Source organism: Cucurbita maxima, unplaced genomic scaffold (genome assembly GCF_002738345.1).
Source record: "Cucurbita maxima cultivar Rimu unplaced genomic scaffold, Cmax_1.0 Cma_Scf00012, whole genome shotgun sequence".
Lineage (NCBI taxonomy): Eukaryota > Viridiplantae > Streptophyta > Magnoliopsida > Cucurbitales > Cucurbitaceae > Cucurbita > Cucurbita maxima.
The window spans coordinates 4,563,316-4,590,143 of NW_019272028.1; the positions used below are offsets into that span (position 1 = coordinate 4,563,316).

General features: G+C 34.0%; 4 protein-coding genes across 10 annotated transcripts; 2 read left to right on the forward strand and 2 right to left on the reverse strand.

Annotated features, from left to right (window-relative positions):
- The first annotated feature begins 6,902 nt into the window (after positions 1-6,902).
- On the forward strand, positions 6,903-10,910 carry LOC111487458 (transcription factor bHLH49-like). Of its 5 annotated transcripts, none has more exons than XM_023134868.1 (10): positions 6,903-7,300; positions 7,461-7,570; positions 7,923-8,779; positions 8,879-9,115; positions 9,201-9,266; positions 9,345-9,413; positions 9,592-9,663; positions 9,749-9,946; positions 10,200-10,287; positions 10,366-10,910. In XM_023134868.1, the coding sequence occupies exons 3-10, from the start codon at positions 7,991-7,993 to the stop codon at positions 10,404-10,406; spliced, it is 1,560 nt and encodes a 519-aa protein (XP_022990636.1). In that variant the 5' UTR covers positions 6,903-7,300; positions 7,461-7,570; positions 7,923-7,990; the 3' UTR covers positions 10,407-10,910. The 5 variants fall into 5 exon arrangements, with proteins under 5 accessions (XP_022990636.1, XP_022990637.1, XP_022990635.1 ...); XM_023134869.1 differs by having other exon boundaries at positions 7,461-7,500; XM_023134867.1 differs by having other exon boundaries at positions 6,903-7,290.
- Positions 10,911-10,913: 3 nt separating this feature from the next.
- LOC111487456 (heat shock protein 90-5, chloroplastic-like) lies at positions 10,914-17,884 on the reverse strand. Its single transcript, XM_023134862.1, has 19 exons — positions 17,479-17,884; positions 17,093-17,166; positions 16,797-16,922; positions 16,610-16,703; positions 16,406-16,489; positions 16,149-16,292; positions 15,728-15,844; positions 15,324-15,371; positions 15,168-15,242; positions 14,927-15,031; positions 14,704-14,844; positions 14,325-14,417; positions 13,524-13,601; positions 13,182-13,436; positions 12,566-12,668; positions 12,268-12,442; positions 11,791-11,896; positions 11,391-11,480; positions 10,914-11,294 (listed from the first exon to the last, which is right to left on the reverse strand). Exons 1-19 carry the CDS (start codon positions 17,746-17,748, stop codon positions 11,094-11,096), a joined length of 2,379 nt encoding a protein of 792 aa, XP_022990630.1. The 5' UTR covers positions 17,749-17,884; the 3' UTR covers positions 10,914-11,093.
- A 2,171-nt stretch (positions 17,885-20,055) lies between these two features.
- LOC111487129 (protein COP1 SUPPRESSOR 2-like) lies at positions 20,056-22,698 on the reverse strand. 2 transcript variants are annotated; one of them, XM_023134389.1, is made up of 6 exons: positions 22,208-22,698; positions 21,957-22,080; positions 21,697-21,770; positions 21,003-21,160; positions 20,471-20,676; positions 20,056-20,433 (listed from the first exon to the last, which is right to left on the reverse strand). In XM_023134389.1, exons 1-5 carry the CDS (start codon positions 22,594-22,596, stop codon positions 20,513-20,515), a joined length of 909 nt encoding a protein of 302 aa, XP_022990157.1. In that variant the 5' UTR covers positions 22,597-22,698; the 3' UTR covers positions 20,056-20,433; positions 20,471-20,512. The 2 variants fall into 2 exon arrangements, with proteins under 2 accessions (XP_022990157.1, XP_022990156.1); XM_023134388.1 differs by having other exon boundaries at positions 20,064-20,676.
- A 993-nt stretch (positions 22,699-23,691) lies between these two features.
- On the forward strand, positions 23,692-26,788 carry LOC111487130 (peptidyl-prolyl cis-trans isomerase A1). Of its 2 annotated transcripts, XR_002718996.1 has the most exons (8): positions 23,692-23,832; positions 24,002-24,211; positions 24,561-24,702; positions 24,840-24,928; positions 25,070-25,124; positions 25,264-25,349; positions 26,328-26,534; positions 26,712-26,788. XR_002718996.1 is itself a non-coding variant. In XM_023134390.1 (7 exons), exons 1-7 carry the CDS (start codon positions 23,770-23,772, stop codon positions 26,481-26,483), a joined length of 801 nt encoding a protein of 266 aa, XP_022990158.1. In that variant the 5' UTR covers positions 23,692-23,769; the 3' UTR covers positions 26,484-26,702. The 2 variants fall into 2 exon arrangements, 1 of the variants encoding a protein (XP_022990158.1); XM_023134390.1 differs by lacking the exon at positions 26,712-26,788 and having other exon boundaries at positions 26,328-26,702.
- The last annotated feature ends 40 nt before the right edge of the window (positions 26,789-26,828 follow it).

The window sequence follows — 26,828 nt, forward strand, 5'->3', positions numbered from 1 at the left end:
CGGCTTTGTAGCTTAGTCAAACCTTGGTCAAGGTTTGTCTTCGTCAATCGAACATCGCTTGTGTGAAATTCAAACTTGTTCAACCACACACGCCGCCTGCGCGTGCATGTTCAATCATATGCAACACATCTGACTTGCCTCTGCACTAAGCCAAGTTATTTGGTTCGACCTTGACTCTACTTGGGCCAAGGTCTCTCAGTACAACGTCGCATCTCATCTTGTTACCTTAATCCCCATCGACAAGGCTCATTCTCGATGGTATGAACGAGGAGTTATATTTCAAGAACTTCACAAATATATTTTAAAATTTAAAATAAATAAATAAATAAATATATATATATATATATATATATTTATGAACTTTTAATATAATCTATAATATAGACAATAATTTCTTTTTTATAAAAATAAAGAATCTTAATGCTATTTTTTTAATTTTATGAATACTTTTTAATACACAGTAATATCAGTAAATATATATATATATATATATATATATATATTAAATTAGAGGGTATTAATGAAATATTTTTAAATTAAAAAATATTTTTTTAATGCTATTAAAAGTTTAAGAATATTTTTTAAATAAATATAATTAGAACTGGCATATACTTTCAAATTTTCACTCCCATTTATTTAACCTTTAATTTTTATTTAATTTTAAATGAGATAAAAAAAAAAGTAGTTTATTTTTACCAAATCAACCTTAAAATTAATTTTAAAATGTCACTAATTTGTTGGTCAAGTGGTTAAATAAAAATTTAAATGTCCAAGTGACAGCTTTCTCTCTTATTATTTTATTGGGTCATCGTTCATTATTTTATTTAATTATTTTATAAATAAGGATCATCATTCATTTAATTAATTATCTTATAAATAAGGGTCATAATTTATTTGACGGACTCTTTTCTATTTTTATTATTTATTTAAAATAAGGTGGAAATTTGACCCAACACAGCTCGAGGGAGTACGATTTTGGGCTGGATATTATTGTATTGGACAGGGCTATTATTGTAATATTATCGACAGCGAAGTCGTGTCAAATTAACTTAAGTTAATATTGTTTATCTCGATAATAAGTATCTATATAATTTGTTATTGTAGGACGAGAGCTTCAACACAGATAAATTAATAAAAATATTCTTAAAATTTGTAGCTTAAAAAATATTTTTACCAGTCGTGGAAGTAAAAATATCCACATCGGACTAATTAATTTAAGGGAATTATCACGAGTTTGTAATCAAATAATACTCTCTTCATTGGTGTGAAGCCTTTTGGAGAAGTCCGAAGCAAAGCCATGAAAGCTTATGTTTAAAGTAGACAATATCATACTATTGTTGAGAGTCCATATTCATCTAACATAGTATCAGAGTCGTGCCTTAAACTCAATCATGTCAATAGAATTCTCAAATGTCACATAGATGACTCCAAAAGAAAAGGAGTCGAGACTCGATTAAGGGAAGACGTACTTTGTTCGAAGGGAGGTGTTGAATGAAAGTCTCACATTGGGTTAATTTAGGGAATGATCATGGGTTTATGATGAGAGTTTATGTTCAAAATCAGACAATATCATACCATTGTGGAGAGTCGTGTTCATCTAATAAAAAAATGTCTTTAAAATTTTAATAGTGTTTCGGATATACCTTTAAAAGCAGCCTTAATACTCTTCTATATTTATTTTTAAAAAGTTTGAAAACTCAAATATTAATTAACTAATTGATATTAATATAATTGATTAAAATATTTATTTAATTAATTTTTCTGAAAAAATAAATGATTAAGTGGAGCTGATTAGTGATTACTTATTTACCGAGTATATAACACGTACAATTAACCTTTCCTTTTCCTGCATGATCTGATGCTCCAAAATAGCCCCATGCTTCTTTTGAGTTTTGGGGAAGATTGTTTTGTCAAACTAGAAATCGATCCACGACGTGAAAAATCTGTGATCCTCCTATAGTTTGTTCAAATTCTTGGCGCAAATTCAAATTCTGCACTGAATCCGACATTCTTTTTTATGACTGAAATCCATCCCATCACTTGAGTACAGGGAGTCGTGGAATTCTACAACGTGGCGAGCAGATTGCGAAGTGTCTTGTAATGCAGAGGATGCAGGTAATGAAACCGATGTTCTTGATGTTTCATGTTGGTTCATCTATTCTTCTTACCTATAGTGGCTGTGTGTGCCCTAAGGACAAGGATACGGGCGAGAAGTTCATACGGTTAATCTTCTGAATTTTCAGTTTGTGATGTCCGTATTTGGTAGGATTAGGCATCCTTTCGTCGAAGGTCCTAGCTAGATCAATTACTTAGAGATTATATGTAATCTGCAGATATTAGATGAACAAGTTTGTCATTTCCAAAATTAATCACATGCCTATAACCCGTTTGATATTGTACACACTGATCTGGGGTCCTACAACTGATATCCATGGATCTATTCATGAAGGAAGATGTAATGATTCAAACTCACCGCTAGCACTTATTGTCTTCTTTGGACTTTCTCTCAGACTTTTCCTGAAGATTCTAAAATGTGTCTGCTAGGGAGATGGTTCCACACACTTACTAAGAATATTTCGTTCTCCTCCTCAACGATGTGTGATCTCACAATCCACCTTCTTCGGAGCCAGCGACTTTGCTGAAACTCGTTCTCTTCTCCAATCGCCCTCCCAAATTCACCCCTTTTGAGGTCTTTGCTAACACACCGCCTAATATCTGGCTCTGGTACCATTTGTAACGACACAAACCCATTGTTAGAAAATATTGTCTTCTTTAGACTTTTCCTTTCAGAATTTTCCTCAAGGTTCTAAAACGCGTCTGCTAGGGAGGGAGAAGTTTCCACATTTACAAAGAATGTTTCATTCTCCTTCCCAACCGGATATTGTTCCTGCATTCAAACAATTCCTGCCAATGGTTTCCACCTTTTATGTGTATAAATGGCAGTAGTGACTACACTATTCAGAACACAAAATCATTGGCATCCTTTGTTTCTTGATCTGGCCAAAGAAACAATAATAAAGTCTGTCTTCAGAATTTTTGGAATCTTATGTTCTTATTTTTTGGTCTTGTCTTAACTCGACTCCATTTCATCTGGTCTTTGCTGTAAAGAATGTAAAATAGCCATTCATGATGATGAGACCTTTTGATGTGCGTGATCCACACAATGCAATGCCTTCAAAGCTGTTTCCTGATGTTTGATACTAAGTGTTGTTGCCATTTCTTCTGATTTAGAAGGGAAATGTTATTTCGATAATGTTCAAGGACAATTGAATCGATGCAGATATGTTAATCAATCTTGTTTACAGTACAGCTCGTTTTTTTGTACATCATTAATTTAGTTTTTACTTCTGAAATTGTGTGCGAATCCAATTATGATGGCGAATGTTTACATGGGTGAATGATATTTCTTTTTCCTATTCATAGTTCATGCTTATTTAAGCCTCTACAAGAGTGTAAACTCATGTTTGATTGCTTTGAATTGACTAACAAAGCAAAATGATAAAAACTTCGTTATCTGAAGTTGATACAGAGCCCATGTAAAATAAACCACAGCATAGTTTATATATATTTGCTAACAATATAACAACATAGCATCACACTGCCACTTTGAATTACACACTCAAATATATGCATCTTTGTTTTTGTTGAACAAGATTTTAGTTGCATTTTAGGATGGCTAAGCTTCAGTAGTATGCACCGAAGGGGAGCCCATCTTTCTTGATGCTGCCATCTTTATTTCTTAGATGATAATAATGTTACTACACAACTTTCAAGCTGAAGAACCAATGATCTGATGACACTACCCTCCTCCCTTTGTCCGGGCTTGGGACCGGCTGTGTAGAAGAAATGATGCTTAATGCACGACACAGGCAGAGTTATCATGCCATTGTAAGTTGTAGAATAACATAGCTTTCAGGTTATAGATAAGATATTATTTGTGTTTGTGTTGGTCCACCCCAGCAGGTTAACACAAGTATCAGAGCCTTTACTTGAATGATAGAACAAAGGCTATCAAGGAGAAGGCACATGGCAGCCAAGAGATCCAAGAGAAAATCTGATGAGTTAGAAGAAAACTTGCTATGATCCACATACCCATTGCAGCGATAAGAGCACTGAGCTTTCCAAACAAAAGTGCAATTCTCGGGAATGCATTTTGAAGGAAAACTCCAGCAAATGAAACTACGAAGCTTATCAACACCGCAGCACCAAAGAGATGTGTCAAAAGTGGAGGATATGAAGTGGGTGAACTGATGAACAAGGCCAAAACTGCCTGAAAAGTAAGGCCAGGAATTATCTTCCCAAGATTAGTCTGAGGGCTGTTGGGTGGTGGAGAGTTCTTCATTCTGATGCAAATTGGAAGGCCAGCCGATGCTGTGGAGGTTCCCCAGGTAATACTACTGATTCCTGGATTTCTTCCATTCATTGCATTGATGAAGGAATATAGTTCATTCATATCTAGGGTGATTTGCTCTGAACATGATTCCATTGGAAAAAAGAAAAAATAATCTCTCAATATCTCTTGTGGACTCTTTGAAGTGATGATTTATTCTTGCAGTTCCTTTTTATTGGAGGATGCAATGTTCTAGAATTCATGAGAAGGTTTGGTGATTCTACTACAAGTTATAGAGCAGAAATTTCTTGGAAGTTATGAAGGTGAGTTCTTTTGGCACAAGAGTCTCTTTGTTTATCATAACATGATCTGCTTTGCTTTCTTGGTAGTTTCTTCTCCTTTGAATGGAGGAAGGAAAAGATGAACACTTTAGAGCTTTTAAAAGGATTCCTGACTTCATTTTGATTTATTTTTTTTTCCACATTTATTTTTTTTATTTTTACAAAATGTTACTATTTTCATATATATATATTAAAATGAAAAAAATGTTTTGAAATTGTAGAAAATTAGTCCAACAAATTTGGTCCATCAACTATTATAACTCTTATTATAAAGCAAAACGTTATACTTATAATTCCAAATTTGATTCTCTAAGTTTGAGAAATCGCCTTAGAGCTTAATTAAGCCAAATAATTAAATCATTACAAAATTTTAAATTATAGGTATTGAATTATTACAAAAATAAAACTATGTGGATTACATTAGGATAGAAATTAAATGATTATGAATAAATATTATATGCTTTTTATGTATTGTTTATATTATATAAATGAAGATGGGTCAACTCTGAGAAAATATAGGAAGCCCTTAGATCTGTATATTATTTATTGACAGTTTATGCATTTATTATACCGACGGGAAGAACTTTGTTTAATAATAATAATAATAATAATAATAATAATAATAATAATAATAATAAACAGGTCAATTTTAAAACTCTTTTAAAAAAAACAAAAAAAACATTAGAGTCCATGAAAATATAAAATGTCTCATTGGAAACTGTGATTTGCTAAATTCATTTAATTAGAAAATTTAAATTAAAAAAACATTTCATTTTAGTCTAATTTATCAAGTCTTTGGTTGAAAGTTTTGTTTATAAGGTTTGAGAATATAATATAGGGTTGGTTGAATAATTTTACCAATTAAATTTTGATTTAATTTTTATTGTAAATAATGCCTTTAATTTTTTATTTATTTATTTAGTCGTAATAAATGATTTTTACGAAAACTTAAACAGAAAATCAGTAATAAACATGAATATAAAATAAATAAAAATCTATATTTCAAAAAACAAGAATAATTAAAAATTGAGAAAAATACTTAAATTGACAAACAAATAATACAAATAGAACAAAATAAATAAAAGAAAAAGTGAAACAACTGATGGGTTTCAAAGGTTTTAAAATATGAAATTCCAGGTAAAAGATTTATCCCACGTCTCAATCGCACTCGCACTGTGTAACGAACATAGCAACCGTGCAAAAATTAAACTTTATGGACAATTTTAATGTATGATTGAGCCTTAAATCACGTTTGAAAGAATTATATTAGAAAAACATGAGCGAGGAAATGTGTTAAAGACAATTTGAAAGAAACCAATGTCATAGACTAAAAGTGAATAAGAATTAACTGGAGTACGAAGAATTGACAATTAGTCACATATCTTCACCATACATTTTGAGGCATTTTACACTTGGTGGGTGTAAATATGATTTTGGTGAACGATTATTAACCCATATTGACCCGACAAGAATAATAAATATTATTTCAAAAAATATATATAAAAATTAAGTAACCATAAAGATACACTTTGGAATAAATAAATTCAAACAAATCTATTTTGGAAATGAAATAAAAGAAATATATTAATATTTATCTTCAAACTAAAGCTTTTGTTGGTAAAAAAAATCAATAAGTTAGTTCTTCCTGTCGTAAATAAATATATTTGATTTTATATTTGATATATCTAATTTTCTTAATTTTAGGATTTAGTTTGTAGTTTGTATTTTATTTAAAAATGGAAAACATTAATAAAAATTAGACTTGAGATCTGGACGAAAACTTTTGATCACACTTATGTTTTTGGGACGTTGCATCCCACTTTATATTTTAACATGGTATCAGGGTATCATTCTTAATAGAGTAAAAAAATAATGAAAAAAAGCATTATTCTAAAAAAAAAAAAAAAAAAATAATAATAAAAAAAATAAAAATAAAGAGGGAGATCTTAAATAAAAATAATTGAGCAAATAATGAAATAACGAAAAAGACAGCAACTTATTCTTGTGGCACACAGCTTTACACTTAGAACAACCTTTGACATTTATTTTCACAAAAATAATGGCATCAACAAAATTATAGCTCTTGAATTGTCTCTTCACTCAATTCAGCACAGTAAAATCCATTAATGAAATTGGATAGATATTGGTTGGTGCATTTGATTTGATCCAAAAATTTCAAGAAAAGGCAAGAAATCATGTTCGTTGAAAGGAAATGAACTCAAACATAACACCCAGATGCATATCCTGTTCATGTTCATCAAAACTGAAGATTAAACAAATACAAGTGTTCAAAGGATTTAAGATTTTGTATTGGGTTCTTGACCAAACAAACCCATCCATTAAAGATCTTATACAGCTCTCTCGTTTCAAGAACCCGATTAAAAAAATGGGAAGAAACCCAAATGAGAGTTGGCAATTTCAGTTGCTAGCTCAAACACAGGAATGATTATAAGCTTAAAATATTGAGAATGGCAGAGGGAAGTGTTCAAGTTGATGATAAAGAATTGTGAATCAAGAAAAGGTTTATTAGAGAGAGAAGGGTTTGCTTTTTGGCCCTTTAATTATTTTTTGTTGCAGTAGAAGTGGCGATGGTTAATCATCGAGGGCGCTCTTTTTCATGTAAGCGTGGGTATAAATTCAGCGTCCCTTTACTGTTCCGTTTCCTTTTCGCTATTTCTTCAAATTCCCATTTACCCTCTTCTCTGCTTTTCACTTTTTCTCTCTCTCTCTCTCTCTAAATTACGAGGGTTCTCTCTGCATTTTCTCTGAGTTCGCTCTGTTTGTGGCAGTGATTTCACAGAGGTGAGTGCCAGCAGAGGGAGAATGGAGGTGGGATTCTTAACTTTAAGCTCTTATTTCTACTAAAAATTTGGGGAAAGTTGAATAGAATCTGAAATGGGTATATCTTTTCTGCCATTTTTAAGCCTGATTTCGACCTTGTTTTCTTCTTTCTCTGATTAGGGTTTTTGTTTTTCCTCTTTTTGGTGATGATTTTGAGTTACCCTTTGATGGGTTTGTGCTTGTTTGCATGATTTTTGGTCATTTGATGAAATGGGTTCTTCCCTTTTGGATGGATTCTTTGGAAACTGTTGATAAATTTGATGTGTTTTTCTTTGAAATCGTTCTGTAATTGTGGATGATTCTGAAAAATGTGTGGCCATTGTGTTGTTTGTTCTGTTTTCTGTTCTTACTCGCCATTTTGGATTCTGGGAATTGGATGATTTTGAATCTGCTTTGATTTTCCTCTGCAGATTCTTGTTTATTGATGGAAAGAAGTTGAGAGATTGTATGGTTTTTTTGTTGTTGTTTTGCTGATAGCATGAATGGGAAGGATGAATTTGAAGATGAGTGTAGGACTAGTGATCCTATGAGTATCTCCTCTAGTTGGCAATTTGCTAATGAGTCGATCGGATTTGTTTCGACTGGGAATCCCTCGGTTGTTAACAATGGAGATCTAGTTGTTTCTTCTTGTCCTTCAACTTCAATGTCGAACTTGTTTACTCCAACCGTGTTGAATGATCATACGAACTCGCAAAGCTCAAGGTTCTGCAGCGGTTTTAATGAACCAAACAGCATAGATGATTCTAATGTGACTGTTGTTGATGGGGAAGGTCTAAGTTCTTTGAGATCTAGTAGTGATAGAATTCTGGGTATGGATTGGAACCAACAAAGTTCATGGATGAAAGGAGTTTTCTCAGCAAATGTTCCTGGAATGTTTCCAGCTAATTTGTCTCAGCTACCAGCTGATTCGGCGTTCATAGAGCGTGCTGCACGGTTCTCTTGCTTCAATGGTGGCGTTTTCGGGGCTCCACCTTCTGGTCCATTTGGTATTTCAGGCTCTATTGGCATTCATTCTAGGGGTGCCTTTGGAAGTCAAGAACTAAACAAGGTTGTGTTGGAGGCTAAAGAAAAGAGTCCACCAAAGACCGAGAAAGAAAGCGAGATGTCTCGAGACAGGGCTAAACAAGGTTGTGTTGGTGAGTCTGGTAATGAATCTGATGAAACTGGGTTCAGTGGCGGTCAAGATGAGCAATGCACGTTGGGAGGTACCATTGCCGAACCATCTCGGGAAGGATTGTGCTTCAAGAAACGGAAAAGGGGCGACCGGGTAAACTATTATAATGCCTTTTCTCTCTTGTGTGTGTGATATTGAGGTTAGGTGGATGATATCATTAGCTTCTTAGAATTGAATATTTGATTTGGTTAGAATATGGAACTTGCTCAAGTTAAAGAAGCTCCAAAACAAATTAACGAAACTGCAAAGAACGGGGCATTAACTCGGCAGAACGGAGACAAAGACCAAAATCCAAGTTTTACTACTAACAAGCCTGCTGGGAAGCAAGGAAAACAAGATTCTCAACCGTCGGATGTGCCCAAAGAAGAATATATTCACGTTAGAGCTCGAAGAGGCCAGGCGACGAACAGCCATAGTCTTGCCGAAAGGGTTAACATTTTCTCACATTTTTTTTTTCTAGTTAACTAAAAACAAGTTTCGTATAGGGAAAAGGACTAATTTACTGTCTTTATAGGTAAGAAGAGAAAAGATAAGTGAAAGAATGCGGCTCCTTCAAGACCTCGTGCCCGGGTGCAGTAAGGTTTGTGAGTTGAATTTGTGAACTGTTCGTTTTGTGTACTTGTCATCACTATATCCTGAAAAGCTGCTCGGTTCTCAGGTCACTGGCAAAGCTGTAATGCTCGATGAGATCATTAACTATGTTCAATCGCTGCAACGACAAGTCGAGGTAACAAAAAGAAACCATACTTCCTGTTCTGTGGACTATGCGACTGTATTCCCGATTGGTTCTTTATGAACCACCCAGCTCGGCATACAAGCATTTGTTCTTAAGCATATAGTTTCAAATTCGGTCGATATCTTTAACGATCTTATTTGGTTAATCTAATTCCCAAAATACTCTGCAGTTTTTGTCAATGAAACTTGCAACAGTTAATCCCAAGCTGGATTTTAACATCGAAGAGCTCCTTACAAAAGAAGTAAGCAGGCTACTGTGAAATCCAATGAAACAGTTCATGCTTCTTTGATTCCATGTGATAATCTTTACTCCATGTTTCTGAACAGATCATGCAATCAAAGGCTGGTCCATCCTTATTTGGTTTCCCTCCTGATCTGCCTATGCCTTACCTCCCGCAACATCCGACTCACCATGGAGTTATTCCACCTTGTATCCCTAACATGGGGAGCTCTCCCGACCTGCTACGAAGAACGATTAATTCCCAGTTGGCATCACTTGGTGGTGGATTCAAGGAGCCTGTTCAGGTTTTTTTTTCATGCATCTTGAGCTAAATTATCATGCATGTTTGGGCAATTATCTGTTCGATGTGATGCATAATATTTCACCGATGCTCGGGATTAACTCTCTCAAACATGCTTACTCACACTGTATTTTGTGTTTGGTTATGTTTCAAAGAAATGGATGCTAGTCCCATCAAGAGATGCTTTTGTTCTTTCTGTAACAACTCCAATGCTTTAATGATCATATTGTAATATGACATGAATATGCCTTTTGCAGCTACCGAATGTATGGGAGAACGAGCTCCACAATGTCGTTCCAAGGAACTTTGACGTTGCTGCACCCCCCAGTGGCCAAGATGTCGATGGTACTATTCGTTCAAGTTTCTCCGTAGGCTCTTTTAAAATCTAAGTTCTTAAAAGTAAGCTTCATTTTACTCTCTCAGGCTCTACTCCACCATGCAACAACACCAGAGCAGAACTCTAAGTTCGCATTCGAGCTCTTAGTCTTTACATGATTCAAAGTTGTATAGGGTAAAACTAGCATGTGCATCCATAGAGAATAATGCAAATTTCATTTCTGCCAAGTCTGATGGCGGGTTTCGCCGATAAGCTCGTAAACGTGGAAGAGAAGTTAGAACAGGGACTGAAGCAAGATAGGTAGGGATGGGAATCCAAACAGTTTAACACATTTGCATGTCTTTCAATGCAAGAAGTTGAGAATAATACAAGGCAAGGCGAAGATTTGCTGGACAAAAACAGAGAACGTTGTAATGGTTCAGAAAAGAGGCTGCTGTCTCCACCAAGATTGAGAAAGTATTATGTTTTTGTATTTTCCCCATTAAAATTTAAGATCTTGCAGTTCGTGTGTGTGAACTCCAATCTCATTACATATGTATGTTAGTTTCTTCTTTCATCAAGGCACCATTTGATAGCATTAGACGTGTTAAGGCTAAGACATTTGAAACTGTGAGAGGTTTCATTTGCATTATTCTCAAGAATTGTGTACCTTTTTGCATTTTTATACCCACTGGATCGAGATTTAATCATCGAAATCGATGCATTTATGAATCAAAACTTGTTGAATGATCTGCCAAACACCACCAATATCTTGTTTCTTTCACAGCAGTGTCAAAAGGCTGGCTTCTAACATCTAGCCAAGGTTAATTTCATCCTAATCCTGCCATGGATCATCCTCTGCCCTCACTTCCGAGGGCTCGATCACTTGCACTTCCGGTGCCTCGGTACTTTCGGATTCAGCAGCAGCAGCAGAAGCAGCATCTTCGACGTTGTCCTCTAATCTACCCCATCTGCCTCCAAGAGCCATTGCCATCATCTCATATATCTTGTTTCCTAGTTCAGCTGGACTATCAGGCTGTATGAAGACGAGCAGTGAGAGAACAGTGCAAGACATCAATCAAAATCATGAACTCCTGGAAAATAATCAAACATTAATTGAACTTTCTCTTACAGAGAATCCACTGGATATCAATGCTGTCTCGTATAAAAGATCAACGGCTCTAGTAGCATCACTGCTATCCGGTGAATTTTTGCAAGCGGCCTGTAAAACAGGACAATGTGTCAACATACTTCTAAACTGTCACTAACTATTCTTATTCCATTTTCTCAATGGTATAACTAAAATCTCCTTAGTCAAATCATCTAATCCATCAACTATATGAGTAGGAGGATCTCATCCCATAAGCAATCAAGCAAGCAAGCAAGCAATTTTCGGACGTTGAGAACACGGTCGTGCATCAATCTTTGGCAAAAAATTTGGCTTCATCCTGATGTCCTAATCAAATTGTCTTACAGATAGACTAACAAGTACCTATTCCCAATCAAAACACAGGGATTGTTAGAAGTCTTACATTTAGATCCTTGACGATCGGATGATCTGGATTAATCTCCAAAATTCTCCGTCCCCTCATAAACTCCAAACTCGAAGTATCTCCGAGAGCCTGTGCCTTCATTAACCTGGAATAAGGGGGAAATCACCGATAAGATATTGTTACACTGAAACCCCCAAGAATATATTTTCAAGTAAAAAAAAATTCGGCATCTCAATCGTATCAGAGAATGCTTAAAGCTAAATTTCGACAGGAATATCCAAACTTGTTTAGTTATAATCAGAAGGTTAAAATCTAAATCTATAAGAACTATTACATAAATCATTATGATATTCATCTGTAATAGGAAAGAGGCCAAACTGAGAAAAAAAAGGAGTACTTGTTTACGTAAGTGCGTTACTTTTAATCTCGCAGTGTAGATAATAACCTATTAGAGAAGTACTCATTTATATCCACATCGAGATTAGTTATGTTGAGCATTTAATGTCGAAAGCATACCTTTCCATATTTGCAGACCATCCAAACTTGCCAGAAACTAGGACACACGGAGAAGAGCTTAAGCGCTTAGAGACTTGGACTTTTGCTACCTTGTCACCTAGTTGTTGCTTCATCCAGTCACAGAGGAGGTTGTAATCTTGCTTAGTTTCTCTTTCTTGGACTTCATCCTCGTCGCCTAATACAAGAAAGCAATTATTAGTATAATTCAAACATAACATACTGCCTTTCACAAGAACAAAATAACATTCTCTGCAGGTCGGCTAATTTCTAAATCAAAAATGAGGAGAAAAGAACAAACCCAGCTCTAAATCTTCCTTGCTAATATCAACAAATTTCTTCTCTTTGTATGTCTGCAAGTTCTGGATTGCAACTTCATCGATGGGTTCAATCAAGTAAAGAACCTAACCGAACGAAACAACCCAACATTAGATGTACAGTAAGGCTGGTAAAAGACACAAACAGCATTCATTAAAGAGCAGACCAAAGATGGGAAGTGGAACAAGAGAACATCCCAACTCAGCCCAGCAGTTATGCAAGAACAGCTTCCCAGCATTCATTAAAGAGTTATAATGGTAGAAAGTAAAAAAGTTCGTAGAGAAGAAAAAGGGTTAAGAACCATGTAATAAGTACCCAAACTTGAGGAAGCAGCATCCCACTACCACCAACACCAAAAAAAGAATTAAAACAAAAACGTTCTTTTCACTCTTCTAAAAATCTTTGGCCTCTCAATCCAATTCATCCACATAAGAGCTCTAGAAGCTTCTTTATAACTCTAAACTTGGAATTAGTTATTTCTCCTCAGAAAGTTTATCAACATAGAAAATATTTGGCATAATTGTATGATCGGCAGTTGACTAAAATAACTAATATCAACCCTCTGTGGGAGTTTCTTGGAATAGAAGAATTTTTTTTACCTCAATATCTTTTTGAAGCAATTTCTCCAAGAATGGAGCACTCTTGGCACTCTTTAGGCTGTCAGTCGCCAAATAGTAAATTGCCTTCTGATTCTCGCCCATGTTCTCGACATAATCATCTAAGCTCTTCAGCTCCTCTTCACTTTTGGAGGTGTAAAACCGCAATAATGGTGTTATACGCTTGTGATTTCCAGTGTCCTCAATGCATCCTAATTTTAAGAACCGGCCAAAATTCTCCCAGAATTTCTTGTAATCCTGAAACACAGATTCCCTTTTTCTAGTTTACACAGCACTAAAAAAATGCAAATAGATTGTGTCATATTTGACTTCATAGCTACAAACCTCTTTATTTTCACTTTCAGAGATGTCTTGAATCATGTCAAATGTTTTTCTGACAAGTCTCTTCCTCATAATTCTCACCTGGAAAATATTTGACAAGAGTAGATTCATCAAGCATGTTGATGATTGCAACAACAAATTGCCAGTGAAAGATAATCTTCTATCGAGAGCAAACAAAATCTCAAAGTTGATTGGGAATGTGCTGGAAAAAGAAAGAAAAAGAAAAAAGTTTCTTTTAAATTGTGGTCACCATTTCGGTCTGGCCCATCGGTAGCATTCAAATCCTTTAAGTTTCATGAGTTCAATCAGTAATGCCAACTACTAAGACCAGAACAAATTTCAAACTACACATTCGTAAACTAGGTACTTGTGCCCCTACTTAAGGAAATCGTAAGTGGAAAGTGGTGGAAAGAAGATATGTTATGTTTATGCCTACGAAACCAGTAACATTGAAACATTTTAATTTTAGGGTTTCAGGCTTATAGGAATGAATGAATAGAAAAACCATAGAAAATGTAAGAGAATAGGATAATTGTGCATGCTTGATGCATTTTTTCTTGATAAGAAATTGAGTTTTGATTGAGAAAGATGAAAAAATATACAAGGGCATCCAAAAAACAAGTTCAATAAAAGCGTCCCATAAAAACTACAGAACGGAACTCTAATGCAACAAATCAGACCAAGACCATAATTATAAGGAGGCCTACAAGTGATTGATACCCACAGCTCACATTGACGACAGCTGAAAGCCAAGAAAATATAGCCCTTCCTAAGAAACTAATGTATATGTTTAAAACAACTTACGATTCGGCTTTCTTGAAGAATTTCTCGAGAAACATTTAGGGGGAGGTCATCGGAATCTACCACACCTTTCACAAAGCTCAAATATCGTGGAAACTGCAAAGCATATGTAAGCTTCAGTTCAACCATTTAAAGAAACTCAAATTAAAACTATGCTGCATGAGAAATTCACATCAACTTTTTATTAAATTAAATGTGGTTAGAAAATAACAAGTGCTTTCCAAGTAGGTTTTAGAACAGAGTCAGACTTGTGATTGTTCAGCAAACTAGTTTATAAGGTATGGGATTCTACATGGATTAGTTAAAGTATAAGATATGAAGATTTAGAAGACAATTCACAATAATATATGAAACACCTCTTATATATCGTAAATATACTCACCAGCTCACCATCAAAATCATCAGAGATGAAGACACGCTTAACATACAGACGAATATTTTTTGTTTTAGGATTCACAACATCCTCATTATTCATAGGTGCCATTCCAGGAATATAAAGAACACTCCTGAACTCCACTTCGCCCTGTAGGGTTAAAAATGAAATTAGTACTCCTAGGCTCTAATAAAAGATAAATTCATATTAATTAAACTAAAGGATGCATTACCTCAGTGGTGAAGTGAGAATATGCGAGTGGCTCTAAAAATTCATTAAATGTCTTCTTATAGAATTCATTGTACTCATCCTTCTCAACCTCTTTAGCATTCCGCATCTACACATGAAAATTAAAAGAATAAAGGATTATAAAAATGCACGATTGCTGCAGAACACTTAAACGACTATATAAACAAAATCATTTCTTTACAAGTTCAGTATGGACATATAACGCAAATATCCCTTCAACTCACCCAGATTGGCTTTGTTTCATTAGCCAATTCCCAGTCCCAATACTTCTCGGTTACTGTCTTCTTTTTCTTCGTGCCCTGAAAAACAAGAAAACATTCAAATACCTTGATCAAGGAGAATAGTACAAATTTCTGAACTAAGATTTACAAGTGGGTTACATCTGGTTTTGGTTCTTCTCCTTCTTTGAGTTCTTCTTCTTCTTCCACCTGCCCCAAAACTCAATTCAGTATTGAAAGTAATAAACACGATGATTAAATAATGCACATGATGATTCCTCCTGATTGATAATCACATCAAGAAAGTAATAAACTAGAATAAAACTAAAATAATGCCTCAAAATAAAATATCAGAAATTGAGGGATTATACAATCATTTTGGACAAAAGTCCTAACTACAAATCTTAGTTGTTAAATTCATTTAGAAAAGAAACACTTAACCAATTTTCCTTGCATATAGTTAGAGTAAGATATATACCCAAACTCATTAAGAAGAATAAAGAATTAGAGCCTTTTGCATGGGTAGCATAAAAGTCTCATTACAAGTAAATGCATAGCATTCATACCTCCACAGTTTTTGACTTCTCTTGCCATGTGAAGATAGGGAAGGAAACGAACTGTGAATAATTTTTTACCAAACCTTGAATTCTGGTTGGATCAGAGAATTCATACTTGTCATCTTCCTGCATAATAGAACAAGATTATAAAATGATTGAATAACCTCAGAGATGGTAATTTAACGGCCTCACTTGCAACTTGCCACATAAACAATGCAAATCACGAACCCCTAATCAACTATTCACAAATAAAACAACAAATATTACCATGACACGTAAAGGTAAATAAAGCAATCTTGCAGCAATAATTATATTCATCTAAATTGAGTTGTTCTACCAATCACTCCTAAAAATTTATAGTTTCTTAACAGTTCAAAACAGGCATGGGATAAGTTCCGAAATATTGTGTTATAGAAGATATAATGCATACCCTTAAGTAGAGTGTGATCTGTGTTCCTCGCGGTAAAAGCTTTTCAGGATCTGTTTCTTCCCTAATAACATATGAACTACTATCAGCCACTGCTTCCCAAACATATTGTTTATCCGATTTTGGGCTCTTGGTGGATACAACAACCTGATTGCATATGATCACATTAACACAGAAGATAGGCATAATGAAAATCTTAGCAGAAAAGAAGTTTGCATCAAAGAGAACAGTTATTTTGTCAAGGGAAAACATTACTCAACCTTTTCAGCGACAAGAAAGGCCGAATAAAATCCAACACCAAATTGACCAATCAAGCTATTGTCTGCTCCAGCATCCTTGTTTTCCTGATAGAATTGTCATGTTCAGACATTAAATTTCACTTCCAATGACCATAAAAAGCCCGAAGAAACTGGAGGTGTGCAAAATATGATACTGAAACAAGTGGAAATAGAGGAAGGGGGAACCTTCAGGGCCTTCAAGAATCTTGAAGTGCCACTCTGAGCTATAGTTCCGAGACAGTCAATGAGCTCTTCTTTAGTCATTCCAATACCAGTATCTCTAAAAACACAAAAAAATTTGAAATTGTTAAATAACTAAGTTCACTCAGTAATGATAAGTAAAACAGTACAAGATCCATGAAAATTGTCATACGTTATGGTGATAGTACCACTGTCGGCATCAGGTTTGATACGAATTTCAAGGTCACCAGCTTCTCCAAGCAGAGAGGGTTCAGTCACGCTCAAAAATCTTAGCTTGTCTAAAGCATCACTCGCGTTACTAGAGAACAATTAAAAAATAAAATTAACATAAAGATTACAAAAACATATTGAACCACATTCACTGGAAATTGACCACAATGCATAACCATTTTCTTGCTTCCTTGAATGAACATTATTACCTCACTAGCTCACTGGAAATTGACTACAATACATAATGAACATTATTACCTCACTAGCTCTCGAAGAAACACCTCCTTGTGGCTGTATAGACTGTGAACAATCAAATCCAGGAGGCGACTAACCTGCAGTCATTATACCAAATACTTCATAAAGCCTCCACATAAACCCGATACATGCTCGGAAATCAACGTTTCAAAAATACCAAGAGAACAATACTTCGTTTTCCATAAATTTGGCTTTAAAGAAAACAAAATCAACGAGAAATCCTAATCTTTTAACAAATTACAGAAACCTCATTTCCCAACTGCTCTCTATCTTTGAACAAAAATGAAGGCTTAATTGCTTAATAGGTTGATCATTGCCCTTCTCACCGCTCACCAGCAGTTCAAAATCAATCAATATCAACAACATAAACGAAGAATTCAAACACCCACCTCAGCTTGGTACTCAAACTTCTCACCGGGAGTCTCAGCCGCTTCTTTCTCGGCGACGGCCGCCTCGCACCTGACCGCAATCCGATTGACCTTCTTCTCAATCTTCCACTTCAACCCACCACAAGAAAACCCGTTTCTGAGCCCATTTCGGGGCAGAAAAGCGCTTCCCAAGCTCAAGCGCGTACCACTGGTAGGTAGAGGGTAAGAAAAAGAGGAAGGAAGTGAAGAAAGAGCAACAGTGGATAAGCTTCTGCTGAAAACTGGAGCCATGAAGCGCTGTGAAAAGATAAGAGTTGGTAGAAGAGGCGAATTCCAAAATGAAATTAAACCCTTACGAGAGGTTTAAGGGGAAGACGTAGAGAGTTCTAGAAAGCGATGAACAATTTGGGGGGGTTTTGGTTTGGAGCTTAGTGCCTGCAAATGTGTGGCTCCTAATATTCTTCCATTTTACCAATTTCTAAAACAATATCCTCTAAATAATATTAATTACAAATTAATTGCTTCTTCTTGTAACGATTAAAATCAATTTATTATTTTTATTTCAAAGATTTTAAAAATTTTGTTAACCCAAAAAAAACCCGATCAATCCAACTCTATTACTCTACTGGTATGATTTGAGTCCGATAATAAATTTATCCCGCTTGAGTTTAAATAAATAAAACTTAATAGATATGTTGGGTTGAGTTTAGATTGGGTCGTAGATTTTTGTTAAATTAGGTTGAATCGAACCCAATATACATTTTTTTTCTATATTTATTTTATTTTTATTTAATTTTATAATTATTATTTTTATTATTTATTCACCAACCATTTTAAATATATTTTTTTAACTATTTAAAAAATAATTTTTAAATTATATATTGATATTAAATTACAAAAATTAATTAAATGCTTAAAAATAAATATAAGTTTACAAACTAGCGTTTAAATTAATAAGAGCGGTTTGGGTTAAAAAAATTTACAACTCGAACAATTGAATTGGGTTAAAAAACGTTGTAATTCAATCCAACTTAACCTATAAACGCTCCTATAAAAAATGAAATGAGATTATTAAATTTTTTTATATAAACAATTTCATCCACGATTCATATATATACACGTGTGATTGACATTGATGTAAGAAGGGAATTAACATGAGCGAAATAGTCATAAAAGAAGTTTTTATGATTTTTTTATTTATATAATTTTTAAAAAATATCCGGGGGACATTTTATTAAAATTAAGGCTATATATATATACTTATTAACATTGATATTTAAAACTAAGAAAATAAATAAATAAATTAAGAAAATAATAAAATTAAGATTAAAAACTTTCTAATTCGTCTAAAAAGAATATTCTTAAACTTTAACATATTTTTTTAAAAAATTATTTTTTTTATTTTCAATATTGTTTTAGAAATATCATTCAATATTTAAAAAAAAAAAATTAAAAAATACTCTTATCTTAGTAAAAAAAAAATTATTATGTCAATATAGATGAAAATTATCTATATATAAGTTATTTTTTAAAATACTAATTTTATTTTTATTATTTTTTAAAAAAGCTTAAAAATATTTTTTTTGTATTAATGAATTCAAAAGTTCTTTATTTATATTAACTGTTTCATCTAATGGTAAATATGTAATGAATAGCATGGTATAAATTTTAAAATTTATTCAGCAATCAATTAGTATAATAATTAAATGTTACTTATAACTTATATATTTTAAATTTCAAATATCATCATATTAAATGACAATTAAATATTTATATCAAATGAAACTTATTTATGTTTTGACTTGAAACTGTTGTGGTTGCATTGTATGTACAATGAATTGAATGCCGTTGAAATGGAAAGCATTAGGGGAAGAGACTACTTTGAACTGGATTTGATATGAAACCAACCTTGGAGAAGTAGGAGAGATCACCAATGGTTGGATAAAAGGTTCAGATTCTAAGGATTGGATAGCTATTTCTAGAAGCTCGGGTGCTAATTGGCGAAGCCTCGCCTACCTCAATGGTTAGGGTTCGTCGGTTCTAAATGCAAGCTAGCAATGACAAAGTCTTCACTGCTCTCAACATCATTCCCTCCAATTATATAGGCCAGATAAACTTATATACACCTCTACCTCAACGGTTAGGGTTCATTGGTTCTAAATGCACCTCCACCTCAACGGTTAGGATTCATTGGTTCTAAATGCACCTCTACCTCAACCGTTAGGGTTCATCGATTCTAAATGCAGACTAGCAATGACAAATGACAAAGTCTTCATTGCTCTCAACATCGTTTCCTCCAATTATATGGGACAAATAAACTTATATACACCTCGACTTTTCTCACAACACAACCATCTAACCTACCCTCGGACTTGTCTCACAAGACAATTGCCAAACCTATCACACGTGATTATCAAAATAACTCATAAAAACGTCAAACTTTTGGTAGGCAGCCACCATAGCCCTTGTCCAAGTTCTAGACTCGATTAGCCATTGACGTCTAAAGAAAACCTAGAGTTCTTATACCCATCAATAAAGCAGCAAATTGAAAGAAAGAGAACCAGACAATAGTAAAGAGTAAGATGATAAAACTGGAACTAATTAGCTAATGCATCATCAAATAACTTGTTTATAACTTTCCAACACCAATATTGTTCATGTTTTCTATCTCAGTGTCACCTAAAAGGATTATTTTTTCCATTCACTTTGCACTTTGGGTAGCTCTGCACTTGGCTAAGTACAAGAAAACTGATAAATGTAACTGCAAATGCAGAGGCTAGATTAAGATACAAATAGATAGACCAGATAGAGGCAAACCACATCATCAATATCAGTATATCCAAAAGTATATTTGAATTATAATTCAATCGGCCGAGTTTACCACGATAAACTATGAATGACAAATCAATCGACGATCTAAGTAGTTGTTCTCTATAACCTGAGGTCCTGAGATGACCCCGTGATGCTTTTGAGGACAGAAATCTTTATCCTTGATACTTCTTTTATCAAGTACGTTACCTCAAATTGCGGAGAAATAGCAGCCTGATAGGTCGTGTTATCTCCGCATCACACGATGGCGTTCACGTTTCCGGAAGCGTTCTAGCATGAACTCATCAGTTGCAGCCTGCCTTTGTCCTGCAGCCTCGGTGCCACTATCAGTTGGTTTGGAGCCTGAACCATCATCTTGCAAATTTCTATTCTTGTACAGCTCAGGATGTTCTGCATATTTTTTTATTCCTCGTCAGAAACAGTAAAATATCTAATTAAGCACACGATTATATGTTCATCCCTTTCTCCGGATATAAGGTTTCTTGGTTTAATGATTGAACAATCCAACAAATATCTAGAATTTAGATCATAGGCATGCTTTTAGCAACATCATCAGAGTACCACCAGACTTTCACATACTCTAACATTTGAAATGCAGAAAATTTGTAAGAAACTATCATCATAGGAAGGTTATCACCAAAATTTTAAATCAGATCCAGGTAAATAACAGTGCAATATCATCCCAAAAGGTAAACTAATAGAAAGAGACGAGGCACCTCTTCTAAGTTTTTCAGCATAATCCCTGCCACGGTGGAAGTAATCGGCACTATAACTAGATGGGATGCTAAACTCTGATTTTGAACGACCCACAAATCTCTTTTCCTGCAAGAGCTTTTTCGCAGCCTCGGTCTCCTCAATGTTCTTCAACTTGAATCTGTTACAAATAGAAATATTGGCCACACAAAGGACAGAGGAAAATATCCTCACCGAATGTAACTATGAAAAATGCTTATGTGGATTGAGAATATTTGCTAAAACCACCGCACCTAAACAGTGTGAAAGTTCTCTATTTATAATCATTTACGAAATCAAATAAGTTACAAAGGAAATGAAAAGAGCAATAAATAGATACAAGATATTTACCTATAAAAGGTCAAATAAGATACTTATGATAAACCGTAATGGAAGGCTAAATATCCTCAATCGTACAACATATTTGTCTATAATAAAGGGTCAAATATGATACATATGTTAAACCATAATTCAAGGCTAAATATCCTTAACATGGATAATAACTCATGATCAATAAAAGTATAATAAGCTACCAAGTAAAGCTTAATATCTAAGTAATTGGTTTCGTTCCACTTTTGTTCCTGCTTTTGATTACCCCAGTTCACAGAAAGTATTAAGAAGCGAGCATCATTGGGACGTGTGAATTAAACTCTTTCAAAAAGGAGGGGAAAGACATACTCAATTGGAAGCTGAACCTCTGCAATCCCTGTAGTCCACTGAGTGGAACTTTCATTAGAATTTCGTCTTTTCACCTGACAAAATCCAAAAAAGGATAAGCATAAACAAGTCCCAGAATATACAAACCGGATGAATCCAAATACTAGCTTCGATAATTCTAACAACAATCAAATGCAGCACTCAGTGAAATAGCAATGAACAGAAGAACTGAAAGATATGAAACAAGAACGTTAAGAACACTAGATTGACTACTCACTCACTTTAAGATGCTCTGGGATTTTGTATAGTTCATCTTCTGCCTGTTTCAAGTCATTCTCAGCTCCTTCTACATTCTCCACAGTTCTTCCTCTTTTCTTCGCCAGTTCTTGTTCAATGTACTTCAACCTTTCATGAGAACTCATCAAACCCCCAATTTTAAACATATAAAACATCCCCCCACCTCGATTCCTAGAATATAATCCATCAAATAGAAAAATTTCGTTGAGAACGATACAATTAAGGAGAATAATACATATTGGGATCTTCAACCATGACGGCAGTTTCCTGAGCGAATGTATCCTGAAGGACCAAATCATCCTTGTCGCCTTCGCCTCCAGCACCTTCATTCTTATTGCCCCCGACCCCCCCGCCACCAATATTACTGTTAGCGTCAGTGGGTTTCCGAACAAGACCGCCGACAGCACCGGCAGTGCTAGTCTGCGTCGATACTGCAGGAATTGCAGGAATTCCTGCCCTCCTCTCCCTCTGTTTCTGCAAGAATTTTACCTCCTCCAATGCCAACCTGTGCTCTTCTTCCTCCTCCTCCAATTTCGTGCTGACGGAGTTTGCATCATCTCCTCCATCTTCTGAATCACAACAATTTCTTTTCCGGAAATTCTTCCTTTTGGACGGTTGATTCATCTAATCCTACCGGAAGAAAGCCCTAATTTCAGGCTTTTCTTTCTCAAAATGTGATCTCAATTCTCCCTCCAATGTCGCCTCCAAACTCTTTTATCAATTCAAATTCTCTTTAATTTTTTATTATTCTATTTTAGTTTTTTTTTTCCTTTTACATTTTACAAATATCTATTTTTAAAATATTTATTTCATTTTATCCTTAAGCTTTAAAAATTGGCTTCATTTGATTTGAAAATCATAAATTAGTAAATAAATAAAAATCATTGGACAAAAATGAACAATTTAAAAGTTTAAAAATTAAAATTGTTATTTTTAATAACCAAAATAATTTTTTTTATAACAATTATTTTTCCTCAGCCTTTTCTTTAAAAATAAATTAGATAAAATAAAATTAGGTTTAATTTAAATCAGGTAAACTTTGTAAAAAAATATTTTCATATAATAAATTATTGCTTGGATGTGATAGTGAGTTATTAAAGATTATATTAATAATTTTATATTTTTTCTCAAAATTAATATTAAATTGTAAATAAAATAATAAAAAATATTATTAAAATAAATAATTCTAGGTTAAATTAATAAAAGTACCTCTCAACTTTGCATTTTGTCCAAATTTAAAAATTTTACCAAAATCATTGATATTTTATTTAAAAAATATCTTCAACTTTGTAAAAAAGTGAAAAATGAACGTTACTAATATGTTAAAAAAATATACATGAAAATTTAAAAATAACATTAACACCTTTTATCTTTTTTCAGTAAAAAAAATTTACTATCGAGATAAAAATCGTATATCATCCCCTCATAAATTATCGCTTTTATTAATATTAATTTTAAAAATTTACCAGCAATAATAAGACTACTTTTGAAATTATTAAAAAGTTTTAATCAGTCAAATTTTTGAAAATTTAAAATATTTTTGGAATATTTTAAAAAATAATTTTTTAAAAACCCTTTTAGGTGTTTTTGAGTTTTTTTTTAAATAAAATAAAATAAAATTTGAGATATATTTTATAGCCTAAATTTACTATTACAAAAGATAAATAATATTTTTTTCAAAACTATATTCTTTTATTATTGTTATTTTTAAAAGAGATTGAATAGGTGAACAGATATTGTTGATCAACACAACCAAAGCCACGGCATATAGAAGTTATCCGGTGAAATTTCTTGCAGATGACAGCCATGGCCTCCGCCGTTCCAATGGGTGTGTTAGGCACTTTGCCTTCTCCCTCACAGGTTATCTTCTATCTCCCACTGTGCTTCCAACTTTACTACATCTGCATTTGCGTTGTTCATATCAGATTCCAAGTTTCATCTTTTCTTCATAACATGAAATCGTCTGATTCGTGTTATTTTTGTTTAATTCTGTTCTTCTTATCCCAATGTTGATTTGTTTCATGTACAGGGGCAATATTTCCTACGCTCGTTGAAGTCTCCAAAGACTCAACTGATATGTAGTTCCACGAGTTTGGTATCAATTTCATCGCAAGTTCGACCTATGAACTCTCCTGTAAGAACATCGACGTGGGGATCTCGACGCTCGAGTTTTCCTATCTTGAGAGAAGCGTTTCCCGTGAAGAACAGAAGACTCGTCTGTGCAAGCACCGCGGCAAAAGTAAATGAGTTATTATGCTCGCTTCCTTCTTAGTTTTGAATTTAATCTGTCCACTGGCTGAAAGAAAAGGGGAAACTATTCCGTCTCATGTTATGAGTTTAGATTGAAATAAAGATTTTCTAGTGCAGTGTATGTGTTGTACATGTATAGCTTTTCTACTTAGAAGGGATTAGATATTTTAATGTTTGTTGATTGAGTTGATTCTTTGTTCAGAAATTTTCTGCGTTGTTGTTATTGATTATGTCCTCATATTAGTTATCTGTTTTGTTAATCTTAAATGTTATATTTTCTATGAATGTAGGATGTTTATCTTAATTGTTATCTGAATGTTTCCTATAAAACAATGTAGGACGTAGAGCTGCAAGCAGAAGTATCAACCAAGTGCTTTTTCGATGTAGAAATTGGAGGTGAACCAGCAGGTAGAATCGTGATAGGACTTTTTGCAGATGTTGTTCCAAGAACTGTTGAGAATTTCCGAGCCTTGTGCACAGGCAAGTTGGAAATGGAATGCCACCATCTTCTTGAAGATTTTTCTTTTAATTTTTTAAATTTAAAATTTTTGACTTCCTCTTGGAACATAATTTTTCCACTTGGTTCATTTATTATCAAATGAAGTATCATGGTGCAGGAGAGAAGGGATATGGGTATAAAGGATGTTCCTTCCATAGGGTGATTAAAGATTTTATGATTCAAGGAGGGGACTTCACTAATGGAGATGTACTCACTCTTTCTCTCTGAACATATATACACTTCTATGTGTATATACTAAATACCCATACACACAAATGGAATCCTAGGCTTTCTGTAAAAGAAGCCTCCAATCTGATTTAAGCTGTATTGTTGTTATTTTTGCTGCAGGGAACTGGAGGTATTAGTATCTATGGTCCCAGTTTCCGAGACGAGAATTTTTCATGTATGTCATGACTATTTATCTATATGACCGTTGTGATTCTGGAACGGTTAACCTTTTGGTATCAGCCTCTGGGTAGAAGAATGTCAGGAAATAAAAATAAAGATCCAACGACACCTAATACTATTTGACTTATTTGCAGTGAAGCATGTAGGGCCTGGTGTACTTAGCATGGCCAATGCCGGACCTAATACTAATGGAAGCCAATTCTTCATCTGCACTGTTTCGGTAATTCAACTTCTGCAGCCTATTGCTTTGAACATGAATGGAATTGTTCCTCTTTCATTTCAATAACTCTGGTTTGCAATTCTTTTCTGTTTATGACAAAGTTTAATTGTAGAAAAGTATCTATTGAGTTGTAGTGGGACTTGATAAAGAAACTCAAACTACTAATCATTACGAGTAAAAATCTGACCCTGCAAAAATGACTTAATATGAGAATTGGATGCTGGTTATTTGTTGCATCGATTAGTACTTTGTCTTTTGTTGAAAATCAGGTCATGTATGATTGCAGAAGAATGAATGAAACTGATCTAAGCTTGATTTATAAAGGGTCTATTAGTGGATTGTTATTTTTGTTAATTATCCTCCAAACTAAGGAGACCTTCTGTTCAAAAACCTTTAGGACTAAATAATTAGCTAATGATCTAGACAATCAAGCAGATTTAGGAGCATCTGTTCCTTGGTCAAGGAGATCCTTTATGTTCCATAGTGTTAGGAAATGGACATACTGTGGTGAAGGAATTCAAGGTATATAGGGGCTTCTTTCGTATTAATCACCCGCAGTTCGCAGATAGTGTTTGGTTTTCTCCTCCTTCCAGCCTTCCATAAAATTCATAATCTACTCTTCAAACTCTATGAATCAAGTTTGGAGACCTTTTCTTTTTATATATCCTTTTTCTTTTAATAGAAATGGTTTCTTATTGTTAGAAAAAAAAATGATTGGTTTCCATGTATTATATATCAAAATAAGAGAAACTTGTCAATCTTGGATGGCTAATTAGATCATGAGTTCTAGACATGAAATATCTTGGAAGGCTGAACTGATGTTCATATGTTCATTGAATTCTTGAACTCAAAGCAATCATATGAATTATTGAATTCAAAGCATACTTTTTTGTCTCAGCATAACATTTTGTTAACATAGGTTTCTTTTACTCCACGTCTCTGTCAATAATTAATGCATCTACATTTTGCATCAAATAGACTCCATGGTTGGACAATCGCCATGTTGTGTTTGGACACGTTATCGAAGGAATGGATGTTGTGCGAAAAATTGAATCACAAGAAACAAGCAGATTAGATATTCCTCGCTTGCCATGCAGAATTGTTAATTGCGGAGAACTAAAGGCTGACGGATGATGATTGATTAGCCTTGTTGTAACTGTAGCTATTAAGTTTTTTGAGGCTTAGATATGCACACGATTAACATTATTAGTTCTGAGTAGAGAATATTATGGAATTGTTGATTGTTGGGAATCACATATATATTGAGGGATGATAAGGCCTCTTGTATTCTCTAGTAACTGATGTATCTTTGTGATCTATTTTCATCTTTAAAATTCCTGTTCTACATTTAAATTTTTTTAGCGTGGTCGACACGTGAGACTCGTGAGACTCAGTGCTGTTATCTATGAGTATCGAGAAATATATTATGATTGCAGCAATACCATAGTTAAAACTGTAAGCTATTAGTAGATTGAGAAA